Source organism: Anolis carolinensis, chromosome 2 (assembly GCF_035594765.1).
Source record: "Anolis carolinensis isolate JA03-04 chromosome 2, rAnoCar3.1.pri, whole genome shotgun sequence".
Classification (NCBI taxonomy): Eukaryota; Metazoa; Chordata; class Lepidosauria; order Squamata; family Dactyloidae; genus Anolis; species Anolis carolinensis.
In genome coordinates, this window is record NC_085842.1 from 54,287,159 (window position 1) to 54,311,928 (window position 24,770).

At 38.5% G+C, this 24,770-nt stretch overlaps 1 protein-coding gene across 11 annotated transcripts in view; it reads left to right on the plus strand.

Moving 5' to 3' along the window:
• Positions 1–24,770, plus strand: part of itpr1 (inositol 1,4,5-trisphosphate receptor type 1) — a 288,950-nt gene that overhangs the window by 227,062 nt on the left and 37,118 nt on the right. For 7 of the 11 annotated variants that reach the window (XM_062969741.1, XM_062969734.1, XM_062969739.1 and 4 more), the window contains 11 exons: positions 3,938–4,118; positions 5,071–5,327; positions 5,867–6,067; positions 7,695–7,805; positions 10,954–11,049; positions 12,375–12,497; positions 15,196–15,300; positions 16,564–16,756; positions 18,374–18,496; positions 24,113–24,288; positions 24,449–24,613. In XM_062969741.1, coding sequence (XP_062825811.1) covers positions 3,938–4,118; positions 5,071–5,327; positions 5,867–6,067; positions 7,695–7,805; positions 10,954–11,049; positions 12,375–12,497; positions 15,196–15,300; positions 16,564–16,756; positions 18,374–18,496; positions 24,113–24,288; positions 24,449–24,613 — 1,731 coding nt within the window. The remainder of the gene's footprint in view (positions 1–3,937; positions 4,119–5,070; positions 5,328–5,866; positions 6,068–7,694; positions 7,806–10,953; positions 11,050–12,374; positions 12,498–15,195; positions 15,301–16,563; positions 16,757–18,373; positions 18,497–24,112; positions 24,289–24,448; positions 24,614–24,770) is intronic. The other 4 variants (XM_062969735.1, XM_062969743.1, XM_062969737.1 and 1 more) reach the window with 1 other exon arrangement.

A 24,770-nucleotide genomic window follows, 5' to 3' on the forward strand; every position in this document is an offset into this window, starting at 1 on the left:
TCATTGGTTTCATCAGATGATGATCAAATCTGGTCTGTTTTTTCCCCTTCATCCATACAGTCTCTGATCTTTCCTTTACAGTGTTTTAAGAAGACATTCTTTTACTTTGCTTTTATGTGTTGAAAAAATACAAACGCTACTTAAAATAGGGAAAATATATTTGTCTAATATAATGTAAATAATATGTATTATTGTACACCAGAGATCAACATCAGCACCCCCTTCCCTTTTGTTATTCTTAATATTCCCCATTGCTGGAAAAAATACATCATCAAAATACAAGAATAAGACTCATATAAGACTCCAGGGCTATTGATCTTCCTTTTAAAACAAGGTGGACACACACATCTTTCTTAGCTCGAAAAAAGAGAGGATTTATGAAATAGGAATGAAGTGGACTTTCTGTCATTTTACTATCAGTTTTAGGCAAGCTGTGGTAAGCCCCAGGAGTGGAAGTTAGTCTCTGAAGCCCTGGAATTTGCCATCCATATTGTAGACAAATATTAGTAGTTATTTGAAGGAGTTGTTGTTGTGTTGTTGTTGAAGTCATTTCCAACTTGTGGAGACACATAAAGAAACCTGTAACATGGTTTTCTGAGGTTGAGAGTGTATGATGAGGATCTCTCAATGCTCATGGCTGGTCTTAAGAATCTTAGGACCCTCCTACACAACAAAAAATGTGCAACGACCTGAAGTTTAAAACTTCACAGGGGGCGAACAATCTTGCCTTTTTGTCAAGCGGGTGGCCACATTCGCTCCTATGCTTAACCAGCATTAGCACAGGGGAAGGGTTTGTATTCCAACCAGCCCCCTAACATATCTCACCCCCTTTCCTCGGCTATTAAGGTTTACTAGAAAGCTACTTACTGAGCATGGAAGGTTCTAAGAGCTTTGTTTTTTGCCAGAATGACATTACAGTTTTTGCTGAAGAGAGGGGAGAATTCCCTCTCCAGAGCTCCTAGTGTCGTTTAGAAGGAAAACAAAGCCCTTAGAGGGCTCCACGCTTGGTAAAGAGCTTTCTTTTAAAGCCAGGAAAGGGGGCAAAGGAGGGGAAGATGACACTTCAATTCCTCCTCAGTGGGCTGCTTGAGCCCATAGAGAACAGTTTACTGAGGAGACTGCTGCTACAGATGGTGATCTCAGCAGCAGTCTCCACAGGCCCTGTACCTTCAAAGATCCAGACCTTAATGAAAGGTCTGGATCCTTTGAGGTGTTATTTTAACCCAGAATAAACCTGGATTTCCAAGTTTGTTCCAGGTTAATCTGCATTCACCTTATGATAATGTATCCCCAACATCGCATTTTAGAGATGTGTCAATGGGGCCATAGTCCAACACTCAAACCACTATATCCTATCCACATATTATGGCCCTTTTATGCACAGATTCGATATCCATGTAAATATTCTGCCTCAGGTATAATCAAAATATAGGGTTTGCTATTATCCAATGTTTCAGATATCCATGGGAATTGTGGGTCTTGGAAAGTATCCCACACAGGTATAGGTGTATTTTTTTTACCCATGGACTGTGGTTTTTTGGAGGGTCTTCTCCATGTCCCACTAGTGGGAATATTACTCTGTACAAGGACATGGAAGAATACCTTCTCAGCTGTAACCCAGCTGGAATTGATACTGGTCTCATTTTGTCACCAGATTGTAAGCTTTAAAAGCTTTTGGGGCCTCCTTACTTTACAAAATAATTTCATATGGTTTTAATGACAATTTTAGAATTTGTTTTTAGAATATACTAATTATTTTTATTTTTGCAAACATTTTTATATTTTAAATTATTCTGGTTGATTTTGTTGTGAGCCACCCAGAGATTTTCCCGTAAGAAGTGGGATAGAAAAACATGATGTTTTAAGGTTAGTTGCTTTTACCAGCATATTCACTATGCTTTGAGCCACAATTGTTTTCTTTTTCTTCAGAATTTCAGGATGTTGCATTTGTAAAATAGTTCTATACATTATATGGTAGTAAACAGTTCCTGACTAGTGTGTTCTTGACAGATCATTACAGTCTGTCTCAATGCATTTATAAATAAACCTTACTATGTTTTAAAATGCTTTATAACTACAGATGACACAATACATAGATTACATAGCACTTTAAGAACTCACCCCCCCCCCCCCAAATTTAATTGGTAGTAAACCTGTACTTAGGTGAACCTAGCTTTCCTCCTGAGTAAACAGAAATAGGTCACTGTTAGCATGATACAAACAGCCTGAAATTATTTTCTGATTTCTACAGGAAAATTGTTTTGAATTTATTTTATCTAAACATTGGGAAGAATTTCATGATATTATGAGGTCATTAATAATAGAACAAGCTACTTCAGAAGATCGTGAGCACTTTCTATGAGAGTTCTTAACTAAGCTGATAGTGTTTAATGCTCTCAGACCCAGAAGCGATATCTTCAAGTCCCATATGTATTATCTTTTGTGATGAAATTACATAGGCCTGAGAAAAAGTGCAACTGTACTTGTTTACAAGTATGTCAGCGGAAAACCTTTTCTAGATCTGAGCCCTGATTCAAGTGGTTTTTAAAAAGCAGTTTCAATTCTGTATAACATCTAAGCTTCATGAAATAAAATTTCCAAAACGGCCCCCATAGATTTTAAAGACATTGTTGTTTGTTGTTTTGGTAACATAGATATTCTGTCTTTAGAACCTGGATGAGCTGTGATAGCTATAGAAATAATGTTAATTATTTTCACATTCTCAGTGTTTCAAGACATGAAGATAACCAGTGGGCACAGGGAGTCAACTGCTGTGAAATGCTACAACTTTGACCTACAATTGGATTTTTTTCAATTACAGTAGCAATACCAAAAAGCTGTTTTGCACAAAGCCTTGTATTTTTGCAGAAAATTCACAAAAGTGTCATCAAAAAGTTCTGAAATGCAACAGAAACAAAACCATTTAAGACAGTCCCAGCCATCTTCAGTATCCCCTGTCCACTCACTTACATTCTTATTTCTCACTCTACTTTTTAGACTTTCTCAATTTCTCATAACCACCATTCCTTTTTCTCTTTATTAGCTCTTTGAAAATAGCCTTTTTGTTCTCTTAGGTTTTGTGATATTTCTTCTCACATTTCCCCATGTCTTTGGCTGCCATGTCCTTCAGCATTTTGATCTTAAGTTCTCCAGGTTTTCCTAGGTTACTTTCCCCTACAGCACTCAGCCCATTCTTATTTCTATTTCCTTTGTACGTTTTTTTCCCCTGTAAACAGAAATTTCACATTTTTTTGTAAAGCAGCAGTGTTTGATCAGTATTACATATCTCTGTTTCATCTCTTGTATGAATATAGTCCTAGTTGGCTACTTTGAGGACAGGCTTGAACATGCTGGTCCAGCTGACCATTCCAAAGGATCCCAATGGGTCCCAATCTCACTTGTGCAGTTTGCTCTTTGTATCTCTCTTATGAACCACCATGGTGTAGATCAGTGGTTCTCAACCTGTGGGTCCCCAGATTTTTTGTCCTTCAACTCCCAGAAATCCTAACAGCTGGTAAACAGCCTGGAATTTCTGGGAGTTGTAAGCCAAAACACCTGAGGACCCACAGGTTGAGAATCACTGGTGTAGATGTTTGAGCAAATCATCACTCAGTCATGGAAAACCATTGTGCGATTTCAGTAAGTCACAAATCTTGCCAAGAAAACTGTGTGATTGTAGCATTTTCATGAGTCAGAAAGGACTTGAAAGCACGCAGCTTGTCTCTGCCTTGAAAGTTGAGGGACTGAATTTGGCAGTTGATTGTCCACTTGCATATCCCTATGCTATGATGTACCAGCAGGTCAGCCAACAACTGTGGAGCTCACAGCAGGCTACACCATTTGTTTGTTCATTATTATTTTGAAATCTATTATATACTTGATGTTCAAAGATCTTTATTTATTTACCAACCTGTTGTTCTGGGGTATTGTTTTACAGCACTCATTTTTTTGCCGACTAACAGAAGATAGGAAGTCAGAAAAATTCTTCAAAGTTTTTTATGATCGCATGAAAGTTGCCCAGCAAGAAATCAAAGCTACAGTCACAGTTAACACCAGCGATCTGGGAAATAAAAAGAAAGATGATGACACAGACAGAGAGGTACCGGCAAGGAAAAGAGGTAATTCTAGAGTACTGCACCAATGTATAGTCCTGTGAAAGTGAATACTTTGTCATGCTGGGATTAAGTATTTAATTGATGCAGTGATTCTGGTCTACAGCGTGGGGGTGAAAAGTTCAGTCCTGTTGTGGCTTCATTTTCCCTCTTCATACGTTTGGGAAAGCACAATTCCTGAAATGATGACTCGTATTTTTAATATTAATATGCCAGCTAAAACAGTTTGACTTTGTTTCATCTTTGCCCATTACACTGCAGGCATGAGATACACAATTTTGCAGCTAGAAGCAGACTTTTACCTTATTAATTTGGGCCAGTGATGAATCAATATGTATATAACAGCCTCACTTTTCCTTTTCTTCTTTTATGCTTTATTCTCATGTACTTGTGCACATCTTTGATTCATCAGTAGATATTGCCAATAACGTAGAATAGAAAGGAATTTATTCCAGTGCAACATTATCTGTGACCCACCTATATTTCTGACTTTGCTATATTAGAAGCAAATCCACAAAATAGAAAAAAAGCATGAGCATAGTTGGGTACCAAATCTTTGGGAGCAAAGTATTACCTTTGGCTTACATTCTGTGAATAATTGGATTTTACATACATATTAACTTGCCAAGTTACTACTGATTATTTGGGTCAAGTTCTAACTAAAAATTGGAATTACACCTATGACTTATTACTTGTTGACATTATTGAAATTTCATTTGGTTGTGATTTCACTCCCAATTATTTTAATGGGTCTGTTCTTGTTATGCTAACCCACTATGAAGAAGTTTGACAAACTGGTAGACATCATTTTACATCATTTTATGATCCAGTCTGACTTATCGAATTGAAGTGGAATACTTTTGTTTCTAATGTATAAAGCTTGCTTGACATGATCGGTTGATATGCTAAGTTGCTGCCATTGTTGTTTGTTAATGGATTTTGTCATTGTTTGTTGTAGCAGTGCGAGAACCTATGGTCCAAATAACAGAGGAGGTGAGAGATCAGTTGGTTGAGGCCTCTGCTGCAACTAGGAAGGCATATAACACCTACAGAAGGGAGGCTGACCCTGATGACCATTACTCAGCGGGGGACGGAGCCCAGTCCGCAGCAGAGAAAAACAAAGATGAATTGGAGATGAGTGCTGTTATCACAATAATGCAGCCTATTCTGCGTTTCTTGCAGCTGCTGTGTGAAAACCATAATCGGGATCTGCAGGTATGCTAGCAAGCTAATTCACTGTTTGACTCTCATATGGTTTCTACAATCGTGTAGCAGAAATGTATATTTCCCCCCATAAATGGCCATGCCAATCCAAGATATTTTTCTTTCTATTTGAAATACATCCCAAATGGTTCCCTTTGCCTTACCTGACCCAGTAGTGAAAAAAGCATTGATGCATCATTCAGTCCCCCAAACTTGCTCTCCCATCCTCTTTATGAGACTGTCTGGTTGTGTCAGTCCTCTGCCTGGTATAACTGCGTATTGAGACAATTTGGGGAGGTTCTGCATTTGGGAAGGCACCTTTGTTGGCTCAGAGTTTCCCTTGCATGGGAGAGCATTTTGGGTTGACTTGAGTATTCCCATGCTGCTTGAATGCAACATTAGGGAGGCACTTCTACTGTGGGTGCTGCCATAAGACTGTGGGATTGGTGAGTCAATGAGTTAACATGGAATTTATGTTGCTAAAATACTTGTTTGCATATCCTGAACTATGAACAAAAACAAAACTGAAAATCTTTTCTCCCCCTCTATAGAATTTCCTGCGTTGCCAAAACAACAAGACAAATTACAATTTAGTGTGTGAAACACTGCAATTTCTGGACTGTATTTGTGGCAGTACAACTGGAGGACTTGGTCTTCTTGGTCTATACATTAATGAAAAAAATGTAGCACTAATCAACCAGACACTGGAAAGTTTGACAGAATATTGCCAGGGTCCATGCCATGAAAACCAGGTAATACAATGGTTCAATTGACAAACTGGGAACCCAACTGGATTTTTTGAGAACTCTTCTCTATTAATACCTGAACATTTTATAGTTTTCTGCTCAGAAGGCTGTAGAGAAGACAGTATTACTCTCATATCACCAAGGGTTATGTTCCTAGACACCCCCACCTCTATGGATGCCTGAAAGTCTGTATAATAGTAGACCCTATATTTTTAGTACACTTTGATAATAGAATTGCATTGGAAGACCTAGAGAGGTCCATAATGACCGTATTTACTCAAATCTAATGCTAACCTTTTTTTGGGCTAAATCACCTTGCCAAAATCAGGGTGCATATTAGATTCGCATAATATGGTAATCTTAGTGCTGACCCAAAGCAAAAGGGCGGGGGGGGGGGGGGGCTTCTTCAATAGCACCTGGAGCTCCTCTTTAAGTGATATCATCTGTAATTTAATTGTCATGGGATTTGTATTTTGGTGAAGCATCAGCATTCTTTGGCAGAGAAGGCTCAATACCTTGTAAAACTACAGCCCCCATGGTCCCATAGCATTGAACCAGGGCAGTTAAAGTGGATTCATTCTACAGTATTAATGTATCCCAAGGTTTTATTTTCTATTGCTGAAAGCTTTGATGGTATTACACTTTGGTTTTTAAAGAAGGAATTCTAAGCAGGCAGCAACTGTAATAGCCATATTACAAAGAGTGCACCTATTGCTGCTGTGCATTACAGGAGGCAGCAAATACTTTATTTGGTTTCAGCGTTTGAAAATTGAGGTGCGCATTTGATTTGATTGCGCATTACGGTTCTTCTGGAGAGGGAGAATATTTTTTGGGAGTGTGGGTAAATGAAATGATTGAGATTGAATCAGTGGATAAGGGAACCATTCTGTAATGTGTGTGATACTTTTGAGATATAGAGAACAAGCTCCACTGAGAAATACTTCTACTGTTTAAAGGGTCGGGTTGGGTGGCATACAAGACAGAAAGACCATTTGTATATTCCTTTTTAATGTTTGTATTTTTTAGGCTTTAATTGTTTTATTCTGAGCTGCTTTGAGTCTCTTTTTGTAGAGAGAAAAAGTGGGATATAAATTAAAATAATAATAATGACAACAATAGCAATAACGCTTCAACTAGCCAATCCATGATTCAAATTCCAAGGGGTGATAATTGGTAGATACAGCACACTGTGCTTAGACCAACTTCTAGTACTCATTTTTGTCTGAAATATTGTGGAAGTGACTGAATTTTTATCAAGCAAGCCAAAATCATGTCAACTTTTGCAACTGTCAATAATGTCATCAGGTTGGAATCATTGCATAGAGCTTAAGCTGATTGTAATAATTACATCATTCCTTTGTATTTGTGTATCAACAAGGTTTCAAAGAATTAATCACATGCAATACAGTATAGAAAAAGTAACTCATAAAAGATAAAATGTAGTTAAAATTAAAGAAACTTTGCAAGAAATTATAGGTATTCTGTACTCCAAGGAGGAGCATCATTGTCTACGCACTGTCTTAGTACAGTATTAGAAATCATGTTTTCTTTGAGTATGGCTAGTATGTTAGTCGTTTAAAAAATCTTAACTATGTTAACTTTTCCTATATATCTCCTGGCTTTTCCTGCACAGAATTGCATTGCCACTCATGAGTCCAATGGTATTGATATAATTACAGCATTAATTCTTAATGACATCAATCCCCTGGGAAAGAAGAGGATGGATCTTGTATTGGAACTAAAGGCAAGTGGATATTTTATGAAAACGGATAATATACAAACAGAAGCAAATATTATGCAAATAGCAAATACTATAGGCTGAAGAGACTCACGATCTCACAAAAATGTATATGTTCACTTGGTGCTTGATTAATGTTACGAACTTTTAGAATCATAGAATCATAGAATCATAGAATAGTAGAGTTGGAAGAGACCACATGGGCCATCCAGTCCAACGCCCTGCTAAGAAGCAGGAAATCGCATTCAAAGCACCCCCGACAGATGGCCATCCAGCCTCTGCTTAAAAGCCTCCAAAGAAGGAGCCTCCACCACGGCCCCGGGGAGAGAGTTCCACTGTCGAACAGCTCTCACAGTGAGGAAGTTCTTCCTGATGTTCAGGTGGAATCTCCTTTCCTGTAGTTTGAAGCCATTGTTCCGTGTCCTAGTCTGCAGGGCAGCAGAAAACAAGCTTGCTCCCTCCTCCCTATGACTTCCCTTCACGTATTTGTACATGGCTATCATGTCTCCTCTCAGCCTTCTCTTCTGCAGGCTAAACATGCCCAGCTCTTTAAGCCGCTCCTCATAGGGCTTGTTCTCCAGACCCTTAATCATTTTAGTCGCCCTCCTCTGGACGCTTTCCAGCTTGTCAACATCTCCCTTCAACTGCGGTGCCCAAAATTGGACACAGTATTCCAGGTGTGGTCTGACCAAGGCAGAATAGAGGGGGAGCATAACTTCCCTGGATCTAGACGCTATTCCCCTATTGATGCAGGCCAGAATCCCATTGGCTTTTTTAGCAGCCGCATCACATTGTTGGCTCATGTTTAACTTGTTGTCCACAAGGACTCCAAGGTCTTTTTCGCACACACTGCTGTCAAGCCAGGCGTCCCCCATTCTGTATCTTTGATTTCCATTTTTTCTGCCGAAGTGAAGTATCTTGCATTTGTCCCTGTTGAACTTCATTTTGTTAGTTTCGGCCCATCTCTCTAGTCTGTCAAGATCGTTTTGAATTCTGCTCCTGTCTTCTGGAGTGTTAGCTATCCCTCCCAGTTTTGTGTCATCTGCAAACTTGATGATCGTGCCTTCTAACCCTTCGTCTAAGTCGTTAATAAAGATGTTGAACAGAACCGGGCCCAGGACGGAGCCCTGCGGCACTCCACTTGTCACTTCTTTCCATGATGAAGACGACGCATTGGTGAGCACCCTTTAGGTTCGTTCGCTTAGCCAATTACAGATCCACCTAACCGTAGTTTTGTCTAGCCCACATTTTACTAGTTTGTTTGCCAGAAGGTCGTGGGGGACTTTGTCGAAGGCCTTACTGAAATCCAGGTAGGCTACATCCACAGCATTCCCTGTATCGACCCAACTCGTAACTATCAAAAAAAGAGATCAGATTAGTCTGGCATGACTTGTTTTTGGTAAATCCGTGTTGACTATTAGCAATGACCGCATTTGTTTCTAAGTGTTCGCAGACTACTTCCTTAATGATCTTTTCCAGAATTTTGCCTGGTATTGATGTGAGGCTGACCGGACGGTAATTGTTTGGGTCGTTCTTTTTTCCCTTCTTGAAGATAGGGACCACATTCGCCCTCCTCCAATCTGCTGGGACTTCTCCCGTTCTCCAAGAACTCTCGAAGATAATTGCCAGTGGTTCTGAAATAACTTCCGCTAGTTCCTTCAGTACTCTTGGATGTAGCTGATCTGGCCCTGGGGACTTGAATTCATTTAGAGTGGCCAGGTGTTCCTGGACAACTTGTTTCCCTATTTGGGGTTGGATTTCCCCCAATCCTTCGTCCATTCCATGTTGCTGAGGTTGAAGATGGCTTTCTTTTTGTGAGAAGACCGAGGCAAAGAAGGCATTAAGGAGTTCTGCCTTTTCCCTGTCCCCTGTCGCCATCACCCCATCTTCTCCTTGCAATGGCCCTATCGCCTCCTTCTTCTTCCTTTTTCTACCAACGTAAGCAAAAAAGCCTTTTTTGTTGTTTTTTATGTCCCTGGCAAGCCTGAGCTCATTTTGCGCTTTAGCCTTGCGAACCTTTTCCCTACAGGTGTTGGCTATACGTTTGAATTCTTCTTTGGTGATTTCTCCCCTTTTCCACTTCTTGTGCATGTCACTTTTGAACTTTAGCTCAGTTAGAAGTTCTTTGGACATCCATTCTGGCTTCTTTGCACTTGTCTTATTTTTCTTCTTTGTTGGCACTGTTTGCATTTGCGCCTTGAGTATTTCACTTTTGAAAAACTCCCATCCATCCTTAACTCCCTTGTTTTTTAATATCGGCGTCCATGGAATGCCGCTCAGTAATTCCTTCATTTTTTGGAAGTCAGCTCTCTTAAAGTCCAGAATGCGTGTTTGACTTGTCTTAGTTTCAGCATTCCTTTGTATTGCAAACTGCAGGAGCACATGGTCACTTGCCCCTAAGGATCCAACCACTTCAACTGTATTGATCAGGTCTTCCACATTTGTTAAGATTAGATCAAGAGTTGCTGATCCCCTTGTTGCCTCTTCTACCTTCTGGACCATAAAATTATCTGCAAGGCAAGTGAGGAATTTGTTGGACTTTGTACTCTTGGCTGAGTTTGTTTTCCAGCAGATATCGGGATAATTTTATAGTTAAACTAGAATGAAAGTAAGGAAGGAAGACAGTTAAACATTGCCCCCAATGAGCAGTTTGTGCATTTGATATACACATACTGTATTCAGATATCTGAACTTTGAAAACTTGTTTCAGATGGAGAAAATTTGCATGTTTGTATGGTAACAATACTGTATAAATCTGTACTCATTCATTTCGTGTTGATTCACTATTATTCTCCATCCACATTGTTTCTTTTCCACGGAGAGCCTCCTCATGAAGTGAAGGCTCCCCTCTTCAGACTTGTTGACCTGTATGTGAGAAAATGGGGAGCTGGCAGCAGGTGGCAGATGTAGTGTGCTCATTGCCTTGCTGGTTGATTTGTATTAAAAAGAGTGAATATTAATATAAAAACAAAATGTTTCGGTTTACATGCTTCCTTTTTAAAAATTGCTCCTGTTCATAACACCAGCTATCTTGGAATAAGACCATTTATTCCAGGAGTGCAGTTTAAGCTTTTTAAAGAGAAGAATTCAACTGCATGCATAACTAATACTATGTAAAATTGTTAATAAATTATCTTTCTTTTACTTCTACCAGAATAATGCCTCTAAGTTGCTTTTGGCTATAATGGAAAGTAGGCATGATAGTGAGAATGCAGAAAGGATCCTTTATAACATGAGGCCCAAAGAACTGGTAAGTTTCCAGGGATATGCTCCAGTTACAAACTGATTTGGCATTGTGGCATTTTCTTTCCAGTTGTCTGAGATTATATATATATATATATATATATATATATATATATATATATATATATATATAGTTTGCTTTCCCCTGACATTACCATAGAGTTGTGCTTGAAGCGAGAATATCTCTTTTGAAACATCTGGGTCCTCAAGCACAACTCTATGGTATGCTGGAACTGGTAGTCAATTTCTTTTATTGTTTCTGAATTAGCCAAAGTTTCCAGTAGCCTTTTGGGAACACATTCCCTTCAAATACAAGAAGCTTACTATATTCTGAAAGCATTGTGGTTTGGAACCACCTTTTGTTTCCACTAGCCCTTCGAACTCTGAAAAATGGGTTGACCTTCCAAAGCAGTGTTGAAGGTGGCAGTGCAGGGAAAGGGTGACTCTGCCAATAGGATTCTTCTGCTGAAGCAAAAGTCTTCAATTCACAGAAGGAATCTTTCTGATTTTTGAAGGGAAATTTAGTTTGGTAAGTTTCTGAGCCAATGAGGGAGAGAGCCCATGGCCAAAATAGTTTCCTTTTCTGACAAATTCTTGTGAATTTCCCCTCTTTGCCCACATAGCAATAGTGTCAGAGTCTTGTAGGATCTGCTGAGTAGTCTAGCAGCCTAGGAAGCTGTGGTGGTTCAGCTGCCCACTTTGTCTGCTTCTGTGAGTACCAAATAGCAAGAAAATAGAAACTGCAGGACCCTGAAATGTGTTTTGATGGACCTGCTGTCATCTTCACGGTGGGTTAATGAGATGGGAAAAAAGAAGAGCTTAAAATAATCCTTTGCAACACACAACTAAATTTGACTAGTATGTTAGATGCAATAAAAGTAATTTAGAAGCTTCCAAGAGCTCTGCCTGATATTAACAAATAACAAAACACAGGCCAACTATTTCATAGTATACGCTGAAAGTCTGTAAATTCACCACATTTTGTATTAGTTATGGCAGGAGTCCGAGACGAGTGTGATGCAATGTGTTATCTAACAACAATGGAGTGAGCTGGGGATAAAGTTCTAGTCTTTATTTTGGCTTGCATTCCACTGAGTCAAATGATTTCTGCTGTAGACTAAATTTGGCAGCAAACCCCAGCTGCTTTAATAATGAATAAATTAACGCTTTCAAAGATGAAGAGGGAATCCATATAAAATTCCTTTAGAGGTCTTCCCTTTCCAGAAAGTGAAAATGTGAATCAGTTTGTATGTTTGGAATTTGTTAAGACATTTTCTGTTTCAGTTTTGCCACTTTTTAAGCTTTAAGATGAGTTTCTATTTTCCTCCACAGGTGGAAGTGATTAAGAAGGCTTATCTGCAAGGTGAGGTTGAGTTTGAAGATGGAGAGAATGGTGAAGATCATGCAGCATCCCCTAGAAACGTGGGACATAACATTTATATATTGGCTCACCAGGTACAATTTCATTTGTATTAGACAAATTTTGGGCCAAGCAGGATTCATTTATTCCATACTAGTGTACCTCTATCACCCAAGCACCTCAATTCAGGAATAATGAGATGGAAACCTTATTGGGTCATAGAGTTGGGAGAGACCACAAGGGTCATCCAGTCCAACTTGCTATATGGAAATAAACCTCCAGAGAAGGAGACTTCACCATACCCCGAGGAGACATATTCCACTGCTGAACAACTCTTACTGTACTAAGGTTTTGGTGGAATCTCTTCTCCTGCAATTTGAATCTCTTGCTCTCTGTCCTAGTCTCCAGATTAGCATAAAACAAGTCTGCCTGCCCGTTCCTCAGTGTGACATCCTTTGAAATATTTAAACATGACTATCATGACCACTCTCAGCCTTCTCGTCCCCAAGGTAAACATACCCAGCTCCTCAGCCATTCCTTATAGAGCTTGGCTTCCTGACCTTTGACAGTTTTGACTGCCCTTCTCTGGACACGTTCCAGCTTGTCAATATCCTCCTTGAATTGTAGTTCCAAAACTGGACGCAGTATTTCAGGTGAGGTCTGAACAAAGCAGTGCTGTGGCTTAGATGCACCCATTCCCTAAATCGTATCCATTTTAGTTCAGGGCAAGTCTATTTGTTTTGCATGCAGCAATTATGCTAGCCCATACAGGTGTCCAGAAAAACCATGGAGTCGGCTTGGGTGCCACATCCCCCTGGGGAAAATGTTGCATAAAGCTCCAGACAGCTTAGTACTTCCCCTTTCCCCGCAACTACTTCTTGGCTATCTTTTTCATTCACCACTGAAGTCCTGCAACTATAGTGTAGGAAGCTGAGATTCAAAATGGCTTAAGATCTTCTTGCAGAACAGCTCATCAGCTGCCACCTTCAATCATCATGTCAAGTCAGCCCTTGTCTGTGTTGTGAGCTGACCGCTAAAATAGACAGGAAATGCTGGGAGTGTGGAGGGGAAAGGCAAATATATTTTCAGTGAGATGTCAGCCACAGTTGCCAATTGTGACAAAAGTGGTTCAGCCAAGAGCAGTAATTGTTCCATTAGTTCTGTTTTCAGTGCTGAAGCATACATTGTTATGGATTTTTTTCTCTCGCCTGTTTTATGTGCTACATGCAAGTTGTTGTCTTAAGCATATTGCCAACATTCATTTCAGCAGTTCTGGAAAACATCCCATATAACATAAACTTTCTCTTCAAACAAAGGGATATTCATACTCTTCCTCATTTAATTAAAGAAATAAATTACTGTTGACATTAGCAGTGTTAATGCAGTGTTTTTACGAGCTATGCATTTTTTGTTTCCTCTGAAGTGTTTTTTATTGTCAACCTCAGTGAACATGTCTGTACTTGGTCCTAACTGAGACAGTGGTTGTTTTTGTAACCTGCATTTCACCTGTAATAGTTTATGTAGCCTCTACCTTAAACAATGTGTAGCTCTTATGTGATTTTCTTCACATAGGAGGTATGTGACCTGCCTTTGGGGCAGTGCAATGAAGCAATAATAGGAAACCTACTCTGCTTTTTAAAAAATTATTTACATACATTAAAAACTTACAGTGAAACAGAACACAAAACAATGAACATTTTACAAACATATAACCCCGCCACCAAGGCCTGAACAACTATCATTTCCTTTACCGTACAATTTATAAGTCAACCATTAAACAAATGTCATATGCAAAATTCCTGACCAACAAGGTTGTATTGTTTTCCTTTTTTACATTCTACAACATATTTAATAAAAACTGACTAGTATAAATCAAAATCAGATCTATTAGTTTTCCCCCTGAATACCCCCAATGCCATTGATAATTTATCATTTAAGGCTACGTTCCATACCTCCCCATACCATGCTTCCAGTGTGAGATTGATTACTATCTTCCAATTCCTTGCAATTATAAGTAAAATAATCACCAATTCTTTCTTTTCCATTTCTAAATTCAACTTTGTGGTATCCATTAATAATGCTAACCTAGGCTAGGCTAGGTTAGGAATGCTACTCTGCTGCTACTCAGCATGGTGTCTTGAGTTGGTTTAAACAGCTGATTTTAAAGTAGATACTGTATAAATGATTTTAATGTTTGTGTATATTATAGTTATTTTATGTCCCAACATGGATGCTTGCCGTATATATGTTGTGCTCCTCCCTAAGTCCACTTTGGGGTGAGAAGGACAGAATATAAATGTCTTAAATAATAAATAATAATTAATATGTGCCATAGCAGTGGCTGTCAGGGAATCCTTGCATTCTAAATGTGGTCTCTATCCAGAGTTCATTCCCACATGTGCTTTGCTTTTACATTTATTGATACCAAAGAAGAAAGAAGAAACATAGAACTAGAAAAGTAGCATTTAGAGGGAGGCTGGGGAATCTGGAACTACGAATAATGACCCTAAGGTCAGATTAGTTTCAGAAAATTCCTTATTCTGAAAAAACAACCCCCCTTTAAAAATCCTACTGGAATCTTTGATGCTTGTAATTTGGTTTATTTCTTTTTAAAAAATCACGAAGTAACTCTTTGGTTATTCCATCCTAGCTTTGGCCTCAGGTTAGATGCAATTTGATCTAAAATAAAACAAGTCTGTTTTTCTCTAGCTTTATTTGCAGTGAATTGTTTTAAACAATTGGGAACAACATAGTAGGTACTTTCCCTCCATAACTACTATCCATTTATTTTAGCTCGCTCGTCATAACAAAGAATTGCAGAACATGTTAAAGCCTGGAGGTCAAATAGATGGAGATGAATCTTTGGAATTCTATGCCAAACACACAGCTCAGATTGAGGTACGAGATACACTGAATTTTTTAATTGGTTTCCAATGTGATAATCTGAAGGAAAAAAAAGCTATATCTTTTCATTGCAATTTTTCTTTATGGTTTTAAGTTTTTCTAATAATATAATAATCTGATTTTGTTGCATTTTTACAAAAAAAATCTAGAAAATATTTGGCAGCCAAGTATTTCTCCCAAGGACAAAAATATTTTTCATATGTTCCATATGTGCATGATTGTAATCTATATTACAAATTCTACTAAGACTTAAAACCTTTTCATATAAAATATGTTATAGTAACATAACTCCTGGTTCCTACTGAAATAATGATTTGTGATTCAATTTTAGAAGAAGTAGAAAGCATCGTTTTCAACCTTTTTGTTTCCCTAGTAGTTGAATTTATATGGAAATATTCAGTGCAGACACTGAGTAAAAAGTCATTGCTATCTTTGGAATAATTCAGCAAAAGGGTTGGTGTATCGTTCTTCATTTTTTTTAATGTTGATGTAATTAAGAATATTAATCAGAGAATGTACATTCATTTTCTAAATCAAAGACCATTTAATTTTTGTTACTGATATTTAAGATGAACATTAGGAAACCAGTATCAACCTGTGGACACAATTCACAGTCAATTGGATTTGTACATACACATTATCCTATTGTTGTGCATTTTGGCAGTTCCTCTAAGTGATCAGTTCCAGAAGTCTTTTTCATTTGGTTTCCTCTAGGCGAGAATGCAGTAAAGAGTGCCAATGTGACATTTGCTTTATTTACATCTAACAGTATAGCCAAACATGTATGGCCAAAAAGCACCAAGAGTTGCTACCCTACATCAGATCCTGAGTTAGAGCCTTCCACCAAGTTGCTTCTTGTTCAGCTCCCTTATATTTTAGCTGTTCTTCTGTTTCAGTAACAATTCTAAATGGAGATCTTATCCAAAAATGTCCCGAGAAACCTGCCACTTATCAGGCCACCAATTCCATCTAGTAAAGGAATGGTTGTTTGGCAGCTGTAAACCTATATTTGTATAGGTTTGTATATTTGTAAATACTTTGGATTTTGCCATCTTATGGAGTGGATATGTTACTGAAACAAGGAGTCTGTATGTCGTGGAAAGGGGGCGGGGATAAAGCAAATGGTGCTATTCTAATGGAAGGTACAAACCTTTCTAGAGGATACCGAGAAATGTAGACATGTAACATTTTGTATGGTAAGAAGCTATGCTGCCACATTTTAAACTGTCACCATGCTCATTACTCTCTCTTGCACAGATTGTTAGATCCGATCGTACCATGGAGCAAATAGTCTTCCCTGTGCCCAGTATATGTGAGTTCCTCACCAAGGAATCTAAACTACGGGTGTATTACACCACCGAGAGGGATGAACAAGGCAGTAAGATCAACGACTTCTTCCTGAGGTCAGAAGACCTCTTCAGTGAAATGAACTGGCAAAAGAAACTAAGAGGTACCAACGTTTGTAGCACATGATGGTTTGTTAAGCTAGCCATTGTTGATTTGTGAGTCCATATTTTTTCTGATTCACCCTTCAAGGAACTTATTTTATCTGTGTTCCGGCTCTCTCATGGTGTTTTATTCAAAGTAGTTGTTCACAGGATGCTATTTAAGTGGAGAAAAAGGAACATAGAATCCTGTGATACCTTAAAATCAACCAGCTTTATTGTAGCATGAGCTGTCATAGACTCAAGTCCCCAGGCCACTTCATCAGGTGTATTTTCTACCTACGGTGCTAATATTAAATCTCTGTTTGGTTCCCTATCACATTTTTGTGGGTGACACATTGTTTTACTTGGTGTTGAAGGGAGAGGAAAGGTGCTTTTTTAGAAAACGTTCTGGTGACTAGGGCTGGTGTCACTCAGTGTGGTAACTCATGGTATCACTCCCATGAACCTCCTCCTGCACCACAATATTGTAGTTCAATATCAGAAAATTTCAAACAAATCAGCTACGATAATGAACCAACAGTAATGAAAGAGCAATAAAACTCACATAGAGATTTAGCTTTGTAGGTCTATTGATACCTACAAGGCATGTAAGGCTTACAATTATGTTTTTGTGGTTATAGCTGACTACAAGAATATTTTTTATATATAAAAATACCTTTCTGCTGAAATACTGCCAATTTTTTTTTATAGACAGCCATTTTGGTATCACTCCCCTCTGCTGGTTCGATTTGCACACTGCTCACCCACTTGTGATGCCACTGACTGATGGTTTAGTGGAAGTCTCATTCTGTGAACATTGTTTGTTGTTCCCTGGATTTCACTTCCTGGTTGCTCAGTGACTGTGTATATGTTATTAAGAGGCTGTTAAGACTACTAAGGTCCAAACTGATAATCAGCTGAACGTGCATCAGTTAGTCCCAACTGACTTCTTGTGTCCCTTATTTATTTCCCATCCAAAGATTAATGAAGGAAATCAAGCTGTAGAGCACCTAGGAATTAATACCACTGGTGACTCACTTCAAGAAGTGCATGGGAGGGCAGAATTGATTTTGAAGGCATTTTCCTAGGATTCTGTGTTATTGCTGGATAAATACTTTTGCCACAATTCGCTTATAAATCTGTGCTGGGCAGACAGTAATCATGTAGACATCATAGATATATTCATTGACTCGTGTCAGAGTCCAGAGTTCTAGCTTTGAAGCAGTCACTTCCACATTTGGGTGAGTTGGTCACAGAAGGTCAAACAGTACAAAGTTCTGTGCCTATGAAGGGAACACATTCCAACCTTTCGTATTTTTAACACATAACTCGTTTTTGCTGTCATAGCGCTTGTAAATTTAAGTGGCATATAAAAAGCAAGTTCCCGTGTAATACGGCCTTTGATCTGAACAGGCTTCTCTAGGAACAGAATAACACGAACCTGCCAACTCTGCACACAACATTTAAAAATCTATTTTAAGTCAGGGTAATAAAGATTTTAACAGTTGATACCATGTCATTCTAGGAAAAATTGGCAATACACTGGTCTCGGGGATTTTTTTTTTTGTCTGTGTGTGTTAAAAGGTATCTGTTATCTTTCACGTGCAGATTTTATTCCCCCTTTTCTCTTTTGCTTGTAGCTCAGCACATATTGTATTGGTGTTCTCGCAACATGTCATTCTGGAGCAGTATATCATTTAATCTCGCAGTCCTTATGAATCTACTGGTAGCATTTTTCTACCCATTTAAAGGAATCAAAGGAGGTATGAATATTTCAAAGTTACAGAGTATAATTTTGACACTTAAAGCAGAAACAGAATTGTTAAATAACGTATTTAAGTTTTGGTAACTGTTTAGTGATTTCAGTTGTTAAGCGTGTTCTACTTTCTCAAGTACTGGGAAAACTAAATGCTTAAATCTCTCTGGTTAGAGAAGGTGCTAAAGAGTTGTGATGTCTTTGCAGTTTCTTCTTTGTGGTCTCCATGACGCACACACAGTTTGTTCTGCATCTTCACAAAGCCAATCGGAACCTTCTAGAGCTTACAGAGGCATTTTCTGTGACTTTTTTTCCCACCCTACCCAAAACACATGACAAGTGGGATTCCCACCTGTCCTCACAGTTTCCTCTGTCACTGCCACAACTCAGCTGAGAAGCTCTGTTGCTTTGTGTTACCCAGAGCCTGTCACATCGACTTGACTTGAACTGAAATCATAGCTTTCTGCCTTTTAAGTCCAAAATTGAACCTACTTTATTTTTCTCTCTGTGTCGTTCTCCGTTATGACCAGTGTCATATTTCAGGGCGACTGTCAAAAACTAGAAATTCTCTACTATCAGATGACCAGCTCACCATTAATAAGAAGTCTTAATAAATCCTGGAATGCTAATTAAGACAGCAAGGCTCATGATAACAGAGTTTCTGCAAAAGGGGTGATTTTTATATTGGGACAAAACTGGATGTATGAGGCAGTGCTTTGAATATAGTCACATATCCAAGAGGAACCTACTTATGCATTACTAACCATAAAACAGTTAAGCACAGGTGGGATTCAAAAGTGGACAGAAATAATAATAATAATAATAATAATAATAATAATAATAATAATAATAATAATAATAAGGTCCAAACCCTGAATGCAATTGTACAGTAGGTCCACAGGGAGAAAGATAAATGTTGTAACAATCAATGCAGAGAAGTTAAGGACAACAACAACAACAAAAATTAGAACAAGAAATCTCATCCACAAGATCTAAGAACTAGGGAAATCTAAACCAAAAATGATGACACTCTTCAACTAGCAGGGGAACACACTGCATAATCAAGAAGAAATGGAAAGCTGATGGAAACAATACACTGATGAATTATATAAAAGATATGAATTGATAGAAGATTCATTCAGGGAAGGAGCATTTGAAAATGAACCCACAATTTTATTAAGTGAAGTGGAAGCTGTACTCAAGAAATTGGTGAATTAAAACACCAATAAAATTGTTTCAAGCAAGAGACAGAATTTGCTTAAATTCTTTCTAAAATCTTTTGGCAAATATGAGACACAAAAGAATGGCCCACAGATTTGAAATACGCATCATACATTCCAATCTGTAAGAAAGGGAACATAAGGGATTGCAATAACCACAAGACCATTGCATTCATCTGCGAGGCAAGCAAAATGATACTCAAAATTCTAGTATGAAGTGAGAAATGCAAGATCTCCAAGTTAGGTTCAGGAAAACAAGAGGCTCAACAGACCACATTGCAAACATAAATTAGATAATGAAGTATACCAAAGAATTTCAGGGGAAAATGGTCTGATGTTTATAGATTATAACAAAGCCCCGTTTAACTTGTATTCTGAATATATCATACTTAAAGCAGGATTGGACTCAGTGGTAGAAGATATAACCATTGGAGCAAGGAATAGCAACAATTTAAGATATTCCGATAACACTATACTACCAGTAAAAAAAAGGAAAGACTTGGAACTATTACTGAAGAAATTCAAAGAAGAAAGTGCAAAGACTAATTTATTGTGAAGATTAAGAGAACAAAAATAATGACCACAGAAAATTTATATAACTTCAAAGTAGACAACAAAGACATAGAGATAGTCAGAGATTTCCTAAACTTGAATCAATTATTAATCAAAATGAACACTGGAGTTAAGAAATCAGGTTAAGACTGTGAAGATGTGGTACTGGAGGAAAGTTCTGTGTATGGACTGCCAAAAGGTCAAACAAATTAGTCCTAATGGAAATGAGACCTGAACTCCCCCTGGAAATCAAGATGTCTAAACAGAGACTGTCATAGGTTGGACTTATCATGAGAAGGCATGCATCATGCGGAAAAAAATGCTTGAGATAGTGAAAGGCAGTAGGGAAAGGGGGAGGACCACTTTGCCGATGAATAGACTCAGTCAAGGAAACTACAGCCCTGAAGTTACAAGACCTGAGTGGGGCTGTTGGTGACAGGGTAGTTTGGAAGCATCTCGATCATGGGGTCACCATAAGTCAAAGTCAACTTAATGGTAGTTAACAAAAACTTCAAAACAACAGGTCAGTCTGTTTTTGGTCCCTGTACTGAACAATCTTGTTTACTCATTGACCTCTCTTTTTTTTGTATTTGTGGAGGGTTTTTTACACACACACACACACACACACACACACAATATGTGTATAAATATTTTGGAATGTATTTTCCCTCAAGATGTGATTTTCTAAGCATCTATTTCTCACAATATTCTTTTTACAATGCATTTTGCTATTTTATTCTGAGGATTGCACTGCCTTATTTGGAGGTTTGAAATCTGGTGCATTTTGATCCTCATCTTAATCCAGAAGTATATTTGAATTTATGAAGGCTGAATGATGAAAGCATCTCTAACTTGAAGTTGTTTAGCAGGCATCCCTTGCCTCAGGGAGTGTTGTTGACTGTACTTGCAGAAAACAAACACTAACAGAATTGTCAGTCACCTTACAAAACTCTAATTCCCAAGATACTTTGGAGAAGTCACCATTAAGCTGGCATAGAAGTGATGCAGTGTAAATGTGCCAAAAAGAGCAAATGGCATGCAAGAGTAGATGTGTGTGTACTCCATCTTCATTTGGCATTCATTACATTGCTTAATTTAGCTTATGATCATGATAACTTACCAATTTGACTTCAGTGAAACTAATTAATGGCACATGTAAATCCTATAGTAAAGGTGCTTAATAATGTTAATGGTGGTTCAGTTAAATTTCTAAGTGATTTATTGGAGAGCAGAAATGACAACTTGCATTTGACTAACCTGAATGTATTTCTAAAATAAGATGTTAATGTGGCTCACGGTTCAATTCTGTACATGCCTACTGTAAAGAAATTTCACTTAAAGCAGTGGGACTCTTTTCCGGATTAGATATATATGGAATTTCACGGTTAAAATTTGTCTCAATCAGCACTGAACAGCATATAAAGCACCGGTTGCATAACAAGCAGTTTTTTGTGCATTCTGAAAAGCCTTACTGAAATGTCAGATTTCATGTTTTAAGAGTCATAATTGTAAAGTTTGATATTTATTAGCTTATTGTTGTATGTATATGTCACATATTGAGAAAATCCCTAAAATATAAGAAAAACCTGCAAAAATGCTTAGTTGTGTGGACACATGTTAACTTCGTAGCAGCAATATTTTTACTAACTACATGTAGTTAAAGTTCTTTCTGCTATTTATCAATCTGAAAATTGCAGTTTATAAATGAGCAAGTAAAAAAGCAGTAATTATGGGAAAATATGCAAAATTATTGCAATTGTTAAAAAAACCCAGCTGCTAGTCAAGAATGAGGTGAAAGGGAGAAAACAGGAGGAAGAATGGAACAGCAATGCTTTAGTGCATCTGCAGTGGTGCTTAAATGTATCTGTCTCTAGGTTGTTGTGGGTTTTTCGGGCTGTATGGCCATGTTTCATGTTCTGGAACATGGCCATACAGCCCGAAAAACCCACAACAACCCCGTGATTCTAGCCATGAAAGCCTTAGACAATACATTGTATCTGTCTCTATTACAAAAAAAAAAAAAAGGCAGCTCTGTCACTTTCTAGCCACTGCAAGACCATCAGGCAAATATGAGGCAGGCCTATGTAAGTCAAGATAACGTCTTGTGAAGAGGTATCTTATGAAGTTTTTTAGCTTCTGTGAGATCTCAAATCTTACGGGAATCCCCAAACCCAGGAAATGATCATGTGGTGCCACCCAGCCATCATCAAATAAGAGCTAGAAGATTTTAGACAGTTGGAAGAGCTTGCAACAGACATACAGCTTGTAGAATCTGGCATGTAATTTGAGGTCATTTTAAGGTTGGTAAAGGCTTTCCCCTGATGTTAAGTCTAGTCATGACCGTCTCTGGGGGTTGGTGCTCATCTCCATTTCTTAGCCAAAGAGCCGGCGTTGTCCGTAGACACCTCCAAGGTCATGTGGCTGGCATGACTGCATGGAGCGCTGTTACCTTCCCGCCGGAGTGGTACCTATTGATCTACTCACATTTGCATGTTTTCGAACTGCTAGGTTGGCAGGAGCTGGGGCTAACAGCAGGCTCATTCCGCTCCCTGGATTTGAACCTGGGACCTTTTGGTCCGTAAGCTCAGCAACTCAGCGCTTTAATGCACTGTGCCACCAGGGTCCCCGAGGTCATTTTACTGCATCCCAAATGTCCAGAGGTGGTCTGTTATGAACATGACTTGTGTTTAATCCTCTTACATTCCAGGCTCTTCCTGTTCTTTGGCTGTTTCTCTATATAATCTCCTTTGGGTCTCTCAAATATGGGGAGCATCCTTTGGGGGAAATACTCATTTTATCCCCAGTAAATAGTACTACATGATGATAGCAGAAATGGCATTCTCAGGAGAAGACTTGAATTTTTTTAAGTCGATGAAGAAATGGCTAAGTTGAGTCAGTTAGTTTATTACAAAGCCCAAGAAAATGTTTGTTTTCTTAGCATCTTGATTTTTAGCCCTGATCCTGGGGTGATTTGAGGCACTGAATCAGAAATTTGCATTGGATATGGTTATCATGATTTTTTATGAAGTTTGGTATATGGCATATCCTTTGTATCTCAAAAACTGGAGCTGATAGGAGAAAACCAGTGCCATTTTTGGAATCAGCAGGTCAAATATACCTAGAAACAGGTCTAATATTTGAAGCAGCAAAATGTGTGTTGGCAAGGATTATTATCATCATCACATTGGGTTGTTGTGTGTTTTCCGGGCTGTATGGCCATGTTTCAGAAGTATTCTCTCCTGACGTTTCACCCACATCGATGGCAGGCATCCTCAGAGGTTGTGAGGTATACAACCCAGAAAACATACAACAACCCTGTGATCCTGGCCATGAAAGCCTTCGACAACACATTCATCATCATGATCATAATTATTATAGATATGTTTTAGATTTGTTCTACCTTTTGTTGTTAGAAGGCCTTTCTTGACTTGTCTAAGTAGAATCTACTCCCAGGGTTTCATGGAGCCCTTCATGGAGCCTCCGGTGGCCTGGGGGATAAAAGTCTCATGACTTGAAGGTTGGGTTGCTGACCTGAACGCTGCCAGGTTCGAATCCCACCCAGGGAGAGCGCGGATAAGCTCCCTCTTTCAGCTCCAGCTCCAGCTCCATGCGGGGACATGAGAGAAGCCTCCCACAAGGATGGTAAAACATCAAAACATCTGGGCGTCCCCTGGGCAACATCCTTGCAGACGGCCAGTTCTCTCACTCCAGAAGCAACTCCGGTTGCTCCTGACACGAAAATAAAATAAAATAATGGAGCCCTTCATGGAGCCCTTATGGTTGCTAATAACAAAGATACATTATGAAACAAACATATAATGGACTGTATTTGGGTGTTTTCTCATTCTCAGGTACCCTGGAGCCCCACTTGTCAGGCTTACTCTGGACAGCCATGCTGATATCGCTTGCTATAGTTATCGCTTTACCTAAGCCCCATGGCATTAGAGCTTTAATAGCCTCCACGATATTGCGGTTAATATTTTCAGTAGGTTTACAGCCAACGTTATTTCTTCTGGGGGCTTTCAATGTAAGTATTGGATATTCTGAAATGTTGCTTTCTTGTTTCTATAAGTTTAGTTGATAATATTTTAATTTCTGTACAAAAGTATTTCCAGAATTTATAAAAAAAAGTCTCCCAACATGATTTCTGCTTTTTAAAATCATCTGCTAATCTTCTTTTGCTGCAGGTTTGTAACAAAATTATATTTCTAATGAGTTTTGTTGGTAATTGTGGAACATTCACACGAGGATACAGAGCCATGATCTTGGATGTAGAATTTCTTTATCATCTACTATACCTTCTTATCTGTGCAATGGGGCTATTTGTTCATGAATTTTTTTACAGTTTGTTGGTAAGTGTTTAATCTTGATTTCTCTTAATAGAGCTGTGTTTAAAGATGTTATTGTTTGTGGGGAAAATTGTTTGTGGGGAAAAATGGGAAGAGTTAGTTGCAAGGAAGACTGCCATTAGCAGTGCAGCAAAAGTGAGAGAAGGGGAAGGGAGTGGGA